The sequence below is a fragment of the Helianthus annuus genome, chromosome 4 (genome assembly GCF_002127325.2).
Source record: "Helianthus annuus cultivar XRQ/B chromosome 4, HanXRQr2.0-SUNRISE, whole genome shotgun sequence".
NCBI lineage: Eukaryota > Viridiplantae > Streptophyta > Magnoliopsida > Asterales > Asteraceae > Helianthus > Helianthus annuus.
Window position 1 is genome coordinate 180,840,644 of NC_035436.2, and position 10,790 is coordinate 180,851,433.

General features: G+C 36.4%; 1 protein-coding gene across 1 annotated transcript; it reads right to left on the bottom strand.

Moving 5' to 3' along the window:
- Positions 1–1,193: 1,193 nt before the first annotated feature.
- On the bottom strand, positions 1,194–8,073 carry LOC110937378 (alpha-1,3/1,6-mannosyltransferase ALG2). The gene is made up of 7 exons (XM_022179789.2): positions 7,921–8,073; positions 6,143–6,259; positions 5,341–5,534; positions 4,399–4,652; positions 4,177–4,283; positions 3,923–4,089; positions 1,194–1,752 (listed from the first exon to the last, which is right to left on the bottom strand). The coding sequence occupies exons 1-7, from the start codon at positions 7,982–7,984 to the stop codon at positions 1,447–1,449; spliced, it is 1,209 nt and encodes a 402-aa protein (XP_022035481.1). The 5' UTR covers positions 7,985–8,073; the 3' UTR covers positions 1,194–1,446.
- Between the last annotated feature and the right edge of the window lie 2,717 nt (positions 8,074–10,790).

Below are 10,790 nucleotides of genomic sequence, written 5' to 3' on the forward strand. Positions count from 1 at the left end.
GTGCTGAACCAGTAAGAGGTCTGAACCATTAAGAGTCTCATTAAGAGGTAAATAAACAGCTCCTTAGACTTTGTAACCAACTCTTTAGATGTGGGAGCTACCGGGGGCAACCCAACCCACACGAGCATATTAGAAATTCATTTCAACGCTAGTAACCCAAAGCCGTTATATGAATCCGTCTTAACATGAGTTGGCATCGCCTATGCCCAGTGTTGTAAAAGTCGCTAGGCGGTCCCTAGTCGGCCGACTGGGGAGTTGGGAGTAATCGGAGTACTCGGAGAGTACGCGGACATGATAAATATAAAGAAAATTAATTGTTATATATTATTTATGTGTTAAAATAAGCATAATTCATGTCAACTGAGTATAATTTAAAATGAAACATGTTTAAAGTTCAAATATTCTGAATACAAGTCCGACTAGTCTGAGTACAAGGCCGAGTAGTCCGAGTACAAGGCCGAGTATGCCGATTTTGACCGAGTTTGACCGAATAAAAGTCAACAAACCACGTTGACCGCCTAGACCGACTAGGCCGACTACGTCCGACTAGGCGCCGACTAGGCCGACTAGGCACCGAGTACTCCCGAGTAATCCCGAGGCCGACTAATTGAGACCGCCTAGGAGGAAGTCGCCTCGGAGGGGGTCCGAGGACCGAGTACTCGCCGAGTAATCCGACTTTTACAACACTGCCTATGCCTCACAACCGTCACCGACATCTCAAGAACACAATAAGCTTGTTTATCTCATAAAACCATGCTAATGTGATTTAAGCAAATAACTTTCAGTCTATATACAAGTCCGCAAATCCACTTGAACTTACTGCCCGATAATGATATCTACAACTGAAAACTCAATGTCAGCTACACGTATGTAAAATGATGTCCTAACAACTCTTATGATTTCCAAAAACAAGGTATCAAGAATAAATTTACCTTCGCATAATCGCCACGCTATTGTTCTCTGATTGAACTTAACAATTCATTCCAACAAATATCCACATACAAGGATCAAGAAATTTCCATATAACCCTCCAGCAATGAGAAAAGTTTCTCTTATTCAAGATGGATATGAGAAATTATATGATTTAGATTTAGGCACGCCATTCGAACGTTCCGTTCCCCACATGGACTTTGACTCAAGTCGCGCAAGGACATTCGACTCAACTACTTTTTATTCTATAATACATGCAAACATAATGGAAATAGGGCTATGCATACTATATTCCAGTTTTTTTTTTTTTTTAAATTACTTGCTTCAGTAATGTTTTTGGGTTTCTCTAAATATGCTTGCTCTGTATTTTTTTTCTTCCAACATTATACTTATGAACAAATGTATGGAAACATACAAATCAAATGGATCAAGAAGCTCCAAAAGTTATGCCACAACCGGACGAAAAAGGTCAACTGGAAGATCAATACCACTCTTAACTCCTAACATTATCTTTCTTTAATCTGCTTTTGTCTGTTTGTGTTGTTCCACTACATCCATGATATATTGATTCAACTGGATGCCAAAAGTTTTGGTAGAGAATGATGTAGCAACATGGGCTCGGGCTTTCGAGCCCATATTTTCTGCCAACGAGGGGTCCTTCAAGAACTTGGCCATGGCCAATGAGAAGCTTTGTGGTGACGGGTCACACAAGAACCCTACCTCTCCATCTTTCACGCTCTCCACCGGGCCACCACTATTGCATGCTATCACGGGTTTGTGGGCCGCCATTGCCTCAAGTGGAACTATACCAAAATGTTCATCCTGTGAATTACAACCACACCAATTCTTAGTTACACACAAAGTATGAATACAAATATAGTTTAAAAATCTTTAGTAGATTGTAGGTGGAATGCAGGGTAGGTTAGGTGGGTTGGGTAACGCGTCAAAATAGGTTTGAAACTTGGGTCAGTTTTTAATACAGAATGAAACGGTTGGTTTGACCCAATTACACTTTTCAACCCCTTTTAAATATTTATAAATACTAATGCATCAAGTATAATAACAAAAACAGTAGGACTACAACAATATTATAATAGCAATACACGATTATGGTGGTTTAGAAGGTTGTATGCAAAACAATACACTGTGGATGACTTTCAACCCGTCTGACCTGTTAACAAATTTGACCCGTTGCTAACTTTTTGTCCCAGTTGTGATGAAATGAAACTCAAACCGACCAACTCGTATGAAACTCTATCAAAATTGCCACCTCTAGTAGATCACATTAGTTATACTATATGGCGTTTGGACCAAGAAAAACGTTAGCTGCTGGCAAAACGGGCATTCTGGATGGGGGTTAATACAGGTCGTTTGGACTTTGGTTTGGGTCAAAACGGGTTTGGCAACACTGGATACAGGTCAAAACAGGCTTTTTAATAAATGGTCAATAGTTAGCTAGCACTGAATAAGAAAGGGGCAATTACCTATATCCTCCTATAAACTTCATAAATTACATATTTACCCAACCCAAAAAATAAATTACATATTCCCCCTTCCAAAAATCTAAAAATATCAAATATACCCTTTACATTAAAAATGAATTAGAGAATGACTATTTACCCCTGTTTCTTTACTAAACCATATAAATCTCAAATTTACCCTTTTAAGTAATAGTTTTTTGTTTCTTTTTCTTACTTGTATTTTTTTTAAAGCCTTATTTTCGTTTTTTTTTTCTTTTCGTTATCAGTTTTTACTTTCTTTATTTTTTATATGTGCTATACTTAAGGTTAAACATATTATGTGATGAAGCTATCCTGCAAATCTGCAATCCACAGATTATGTTAACACTAGTTAGCAATTTACGTTCTTCTCTTGCCAAATTTTTCTTAACCGTACCGTAAAAAAATTACTAGGCTGTCTTCCAACCTTTTTTTAGTCATAACACACTTGGAGTTTAAATTTTAACTTTCAGCTTTGGTTTTCAACTTTAATATTGTGATTTTTTATATCTGGCTTTTTTTTTATTATAACAAAGTGCTTCTTTAACATTCATACTCCATTTTAACAGAGTTTTTCTTGTATACAGCACCTGCACACCCCATTGTTTCACCTCCCCATCTTCAATCAAACCTGAACAAACCTACCGTGAAAAAATTGATGAAATCTTGAATCAAACACACTAATTGCAAAAATAATAAAGAGTCGAATACCAAAAGAAATCCTGTTAATCGCGAAATTAATAAAAAAACGCATCTATTAGGATTGGCCGGCGGTTGTCGTCGGTTCCGGTGGAGCCGTGGAGGTTTTGAAGCCAACAAGAGTTTTGAAAACGTAGTTCATTTCCTCGCCGTTTCTGTTCCTCGTGGCATGTTGTGTTCCGTTGTCGTCGTTTATGTCCCTCATCGCCGTTTTTGTTTGTCATTGGCAGTCCAGTTGTGGTCGCCGGTGAAGAATTTGACGGTGGCCAGGGAGGATGAAACGACATATGCGTAGAGGGAGGAGGTTTTTATGAAAAGGGTATATTTGTCTTTTTGTTAAAGATGGGGAAATATGTAATTTAATTTTTAGCTTGGGTATATATGTAATTAAGGTTTCAAATAGGGGGATATATGTAACAATCCCAATAAGAAACTACGCAACCTGAAAACAGCTCTAACTGGCCTGCTGCCTGCTCTAGTTATTAAGTTTCATATTTAATGTTAGCCAGCTATTGATCATTTAAAACAGCCTGTTTTGACCCGTACCCAAATCTGTCAAACCCCATTTTGACCCGAACCAAAGGCTCCAAAGCAACTATCTTTTAAAACGACCCGACCCCTCCTGTTACCCCATGCGTTTTCCAGGTATACGGGTCGGTAATCCATTCACACTTTTCAAAGATTTTTGAGTTCTCCATTTAATTGGTTTAATCTCGAGGTTTCTCAAGGATACACATATAAAAAAAATATAATATGCATTTTAGATGTTTGAGATTATAGAAGTTTGTATGCACCTTTGGTGTATATATAACGCATAGGCACTCAGACAGAAGAGCGTTTCTTTCGGAAGTTGGACAAGAAGTGATGAATTTGACTTGCTTAGACACACCTTTAATTTCTGCCAAGACTTTTAATTGCTCCAAGTAATCAACATTTTCTCTCAATCGCTGATCAAATCCACCTACAGAAAAATTTGTAACATAAGATTAAATAAATACATACATACATATTCAACTATTAACTGGCTTAAAGATTTAAGTAAACTTGCCTGCAATCGTCAATGTCACGTCAGGAGACCTAAGCATTGCAAATGCTGATATTGCCAAGTCAATATTCTTTTTCTTTTCAAAACGATTGATTGAAAGAAAATTCAACCTGCAAAAATAAAAAATATGAACTAAGACCCTAAAAAACGTCAACTTTAAGTACAGGCGATCAACCTCAAACTAGAAAGATACCAAGAGACGGAAAGATAGTATGTATCCTTTACCTATAACCATTCGGTTGACTGAACTGATCCACATTTACTGCAGGGTACAGCACAGCTGGTTTTATCCCTTGAGAATCAAGACACTTAAATGTTGCAGCAAAAGTGGATGCTGTAAATTTGCTGTTAACGAGAATTAAATCTGCCATCCCTGTTGTTAATTGTTCCAGATAGTTTATGGGCGCCCGATATATTCTCCTAACAATAGTCGTGTGCTTTGCAAGTAACAAATCAGGGAAATGACAATAGAATACAACCTATATTAAAAAAAAAAAAAAAAATTCAATTAATAAACACTAATGGCATTTATGATTTAACACTACTGAACACCGTTCAATACATAACCATTTTTAAGCAGAGAACTGTAAGAACCGCAAAAAGATGTGGTTCTCGTAATTCTGTACTTAATTGGTTTTGTATTGAACCGTGCAAACTAGGGGTGTTCATGGTTCGGTTTAAAACCGTGAAACCGCCCAAACCGGTGATCGGTTTAGTTTTGCGGTCGGTTTTCTTTCTTAACTTTCGGTCAATCGGTTTCAAAATTTATAAACCATAGTGAACGGTTTGGTTTACGGTTTATGCGAAAAACTAACCGCAATAAACTGGACTGGACCGTCAGATTAACAATAGTTTTTTTAGATATTTCATATTATATATTTATTATTTAGTTGGCTTAATGAATTTTGTATATATATTTCAAGTCTTAATTTGGACAAGTCGTATAAACTCTCAAGGAGTTCAAACCGTGAACTCGTGAAGCCAAACCGGAACCAAACCGTTTTGGTTCGGTTTTAAATTTAACGGTTCGGTTTCGATTTTCAATAATCAAAAAACGTTACTAACGGTTTGGCTCATGGTTTGACCTAACCTCGTCAAAACCAGACCGTAAACACCCTTAGTGCTAACACTACTTTATATTAAAGATATGAAATTACAAATAGCAACCTTAGAAGATTTTTTAAGCTTTAATATTGGAATGACGACTGAGACTTGATCAGCAAGCACAACATCAAAAGATGGCCACTTGAACAACACACATAGAGCAACGAATATGCAACGTATGTATGCACAAACCGCATGAAAACGGTAAAAGATGTGTCTTGGAAGGAAAGATCCGTATACTGTAACTGCAAATGAGCCTGGATATTCAAATGAACAATGTAAGTTATTCAATATTTTTAACAAGGCAAATTGGAAAATAATAATCCCATCTTTCTGAAATTGGCCGATAATAATCCCAAGTCAGTTATTAGCCAATAATAATCCGACCTCGTCCAATTCTTTTGTAAAATAGTCTGCCGTTAAAATAAGCTTAACGGAGTTAAGTGTTTTTCCGAATTACAAACCGATGTTTTAGGGCTTTTGATCAGAACGAGGATACGAGTCGATTGATGTAAAACTTACCTCGAAATTGTGTTCGAAATGGCTTGAATTTTGTTAATTGGAAGTTAAACACCCGAATTGAAGCACTGTTTTCGTGGGTTGGGGGCAGTTTCGAGGTAAGTTTTACATCAATCGACTCGTATCCTCGTTCTGATCAAAAGCCCTAAAACATCGGTTTGTAATTCGGAAAAACACTTAACTACGTTAAGCTATTTTAACGGCGGACTATTTTACAAAAAAAATGGACGAGGTGGAATTATTATTGGCTAGTAACTGACTTGGGATTATTATCGGCCAATTTCAGAAAGATGGGATTATTCTTTTCCAATTTGCCTTTTAACAATGAGAAAACAAATTTGCTGACCTGCAAGTGTCTCCTCAAAACAGCGATTTCTATCATGGTGAGATGTGAAAATGTGAACATTATGACCATGAGATGCTAGTTCAACTGCCGCATCAACTATTAACCTTTCGGCTCCTCCTAAATATTAGAAAGAACAAACAAAATATCATAACTAAGATCAATTAGGCATGCAATCGAACTACACATTATCTCCTGATATTTTTCCACAAATATTTTATGAAACTATATCACAGAAATCACGAAGGTAGAGTTTAAAATTGTTGTGAATGATAACATCAATGGGCTAGACAAGGTGGAAAATACTAATGCAATCATGGGACCAGTCCACAAAGAGAACGTGTCAGGAAACCAACAACCAAATGTGATGATTTTCATTACTATGCCACATCAGCAGGTAACAGAATGGGTGCAGGCAAGAATTAAGGAGCATGAGGACAATGGGTTGTTAGAAAAGAAAATTGTTACACTTGGTTATCTTCTGCATTGAGTTTCTTTTTTTTTTTTTTTTTCTCATCTCTTTCATTAATTCTCTGTAATTTTCCCTTCAATTTCAATCAAAGTTGTAACCCCTTCATTTTAACTGACCAACAATCCTTGAAAAATCTCCAAAGCCAAACTATTCAAACATCGGTACAACAGCGTTGGTTGGGAAAACTTGTTGGGTATGACTTCAATATCGTATACAGACCGGGTAAGAACAATGGGGCTGCTGATGCACTGTCTCGTGTATTATCGGCCCATCTTTTTGCGTGTTCCCGACTGGAACCGTCCCTAATCGCGTTTCTTCGCAACGCCAGCATCATTAATCCGGAGTTGTTGGCCCTGCAGCAGCAATTACGTGACAAACCTGAAGCCTTTTCTGATTACCAATTTGCAGTTGGGTTACTTTTCTTTAAGGGCCGCTTAGTAATTCCGACAGGTTCGGACCTTTGCCAACAGCTGTTAGCTGAATTTCATTCTTCAGTGGTGGGTGGTCATGCTGGAATTACCCGCACTTACCATCAGCTTTCATCCAATTTTTACCGGAAAACATGCGAGAGGACATTAAGAACTTTATTGCTACTTGTCATACATGCCAAACTACCAGCTTCATTCTTTCCTCCCGCGGGTCTGCTTCAACCTTTACCGATCCGGAACTGGTCTTAGAAAGTATCGCAATCGATTATATTACTACTCTACCCTCTTCTCATGATAAAACCGTAATGGTAGTGATCGATCGTTTGGGCATTTCATCGGTTTATCTTCTGACTTTAATAGTATTAGTGATGCCAATACATTTATCAACGAAATTGTCCGATGGTCAAACGGAAGTCTCGCGAAATGTATTTAAGATAGTCTAAAGATTGGTTTCGTTTACATCCTACCAAACTTGGGCTGCTCAAATGACCCCTTGGAGGCTCTCTATGGTCTAAAATTAATTTGAAGACACGCATATCATGTATGTATGTATATGGAGATTAGGCATGCAATCGTATTTTCTACTGATAATTGTAAACAAATATTTTATGGAATTATATCACAGAAATAGAGCTTATTATCTACCCAGAAAAAAAAAAAAAAAAAAAAAAAAAAAAAAAAAACCTAAACTGATTCGAACGCAACATGGAGATAGGTTTGCATAGCAGGAGAAGATGAAATTTGAAGTTGTAGAGCAAAAAAAAACTATGATCGATTATGAAAAACGAATACATGTGAAAGTTGTAGAGTACGATCTCAAGCATCAAAATTGAATCGATTTAGATTAAAACAAAAGAAAAGAAGAAAAATATGAGACACACCGATTCCGAGATCAGGATGAATGATGGCGATGTTCATCTTCTTCGACCCGTTTTTCTTCTCCATTGCTCTTGCAAACAGAAGAAAGGGGATTTACACTTTACGCTTGTTGAGTTGAGTTGGTGCTGGCGAAAATTTACAGAATTTCCCCTTCGTCAACTCTATATATCTTGATTGGTCCTTTATTTCTCTTTAGAGTAAACTGCCATTTTGGTCCCTGTGGTTTGGGCATTTTGGCCATTTTAGTCCAAATCTCAAACTTTTTAAATCTGGATCCCTGTGGTTTCATCTTTATTGCCATTTTAGTCCAAAATTCAAAAATCCCTTTTTTTGACTGTTCTAAAAAGTTTGAGATTTGGACTAAAATGACAATAAAAGTGAAACCACATGGACCAAAATGGCAGTTTACTCTTAATTTTGGACTAAAATGGCAATAAAAGTGAAACCACATGGACCCAGATTTAAAAAGTTTGAGATTTGGACTAAAATGACAAAAGTATACAAACCACAGGGACCAAAATGGCAGTTTACTCTTCTCTTTATTATCAAATAGAAAAAAACTAGAATTAAGACCCGCCGCAATGCAGCGAAAATTCTTTACTTATAACTAAGTCGATCTAGGATACATACGTTTTGTTAAACCTGTCAAACGGGGAAAAATAGACGATGTAAAAACGTTCACCCACACACGTACGTTGCGTCATGTTAACTCGCAAAATTTAGAACGAAATGTAAAAAAGTTAAACCAAAGACGCACGTTGCGACGTGTTAAGTCACAAAATTCAGAACCAAGCATAAAGCGAAAAATTTGCGGAAAATGAAAATTGTAAAGGACCAAAGTGGAAAGTAAAAAAAGTTGTGAGGATAGATTGCAAAAGATAAAAAGTTTTGGGTTAAAAGTAAAAAAAAATAGTTTTGGGTTAAAAGTAATTTATGAAATACTTTTGGGTGAAAAGTAAAAAAATAATTTTTTTAAACCCCAAAGCCAAGGTTACGACAACCATATGCATAACGATTTTTTCTTTGGAAAACCCCCAAAGCACACGCCGCGTTGCGGCGGACGTAAAACGGTGTCAAATAGTACTAATGTCATACAATGGTTATCGACCACCAACACTGACTCGACCTAGGGGCTAGGTGTTGCGACAAACCTGTTTAACATGAAAAAATAGAGGTAAAAACTTTGAACCACACATGTACGTTGCGTCATATTAACTTGCAAAATTTGAAACAAAACATAAAAAGGTTGAACCACACTTGTACGTTGTGTCGTATTAACTCGAAAAATTAAGAACTATACATAAAACGAAAATTTGCCAAAGATGAAAAGTATAAGTGACAAAAGTTGTGAAGTTAAATTGCAAATAATGAAAAGTTCTGGGTTAAAGTTAAAAAAATAAATTATGTAGGGTTAAAATTACGAAAGGTAAAAACCTTTGGGTTAAAAGTAATGAAAAGTTTGGGTTAAAGTTAAAAAAACAAATTATATAGGGTTAAAATTACAAAAGGTTAAAACCTTTGGGTTAAAGTTAAAAAATGAAGTTTTTTTTTTTTTTTTTGAAAAACTCTTAAAGCACATGTTACAAGTGGATATGCACAAAAAGTTTGGTTATTTATATATGGAATAATACTAGTGTGGGATTGCTCGTACCGACAAAAGAAAAATAAGACACCTGATGTTTGATGTTTGTATAAGTGTCGTATTATTGGCACACCCTAGATTCTTAAATCGACAATCTTAATACGGGTCGTATAGCCTTTTTAATTTCCAAAAAGACTGATGTGTTGAATTTTGTCTAGTAGACTGGACCTATACAGGTCATATTGGATAAGGTTTTTTTACAAATTTGTTTATACATTATTTATGGTTTTAACAAAGTTTTCTTAAAAAAATATTTTTTAAATAAATACATTTTAAAATTATTTTTAAGAATACCATGTACAATCCTTAGCAATCAAAGACATATCTCTCCTAACATTGTAGGGAGTCGGTTTAGAGCAACCCTCCACCCAAAGAACTTCACTTGTATTTTATCTATACAACGTTTATGGTATATTATTATTTTTCTCTATGTGGCGGAAAAGATAGTGTAGTATAGGTTTGGTATTGACGGGTGGTCCATTGGACAACCCTTAATCATGTTAAAAGACGAATTAATCCTTCACTTAATCGCGTAATTATCTTGAATTAGATGACTACGGTTGCTTATGTTTCAGGTGCGGTTCGGGAGCTTAAAGTGGATAAAACGCAGCTTTGGACGGTTTGGAGTTGAACGGGTCGCGCGTGGAACGAAAGATGAAACAAAGTGCAAAATTCAGGTTTCCACCATAACTTACGGTTCCACCGTAATTTACGGTGGACCTGAATTCCACCTGGATTCCACCGTAAAGCAAATTGTCTTCACCGTAACAACATTATGTCCACCGTAACTTACGGTGGTACCGTAAGTTACGGTGGAAGCTGCGGAAAATTGTAACTGCCATCATTAAAATCAGTTTTATTGTGTCTTTTGGGTTATTCTCATCATTGATCAGTTGGAGAACAGACTAGGGGCGATTTTGGGTGATTTTGCTTGGCTTGGAACAATTTCTAACATTCGGTTTGTGATTTTGATTTGTATGAACATTGAACTCTTTGTTATGATGATTCACCAAGCTATGTGTGGCTAAAACTCTCGGTGATCATCTTAGGAGAAGGTTTATCTTGAACTTTTGTGTGTTTATTTCTGAATTTCTAGAATGATAACTTGCGTTGCTTGAATATCATGGTGTATGCATAATTGTTTGTAGCTTGTTAATTGATAGTGCAATTTCTAGTCTCGATCGTACGTTCTTGGTGCCGTTGGTAATCGAGATATCACAGGAAGGGTTA

What these genes read in the sequence shown, in the direction of transcription:
- LOC110937378 (XM_022179789.2), bottom strand. Translation starts at nt 7,984, where the DNA reads ATGGAGAAGAAAAACGGGTCGAAGAAGATGAACATCGCCATCATTCAT. An exon ending in TTTTGAGGAGACACTTGCAG is followed by an intron (nt 5,535 to 6,142) that starts GTCAGCAAATTT and finishes TTGAATATCCAG; the next exon opens with GCTCATTTGCAGTTACAGTA. An exon ending in CGTGACATTGACGATTGCAG is followed by an intron (nt 4,090 to 4,176) that starts GCAAGTTTACTT and finishes ATTTTTCTGTAG; the next exon opens with GTGGATTTGATCAGCGATTG.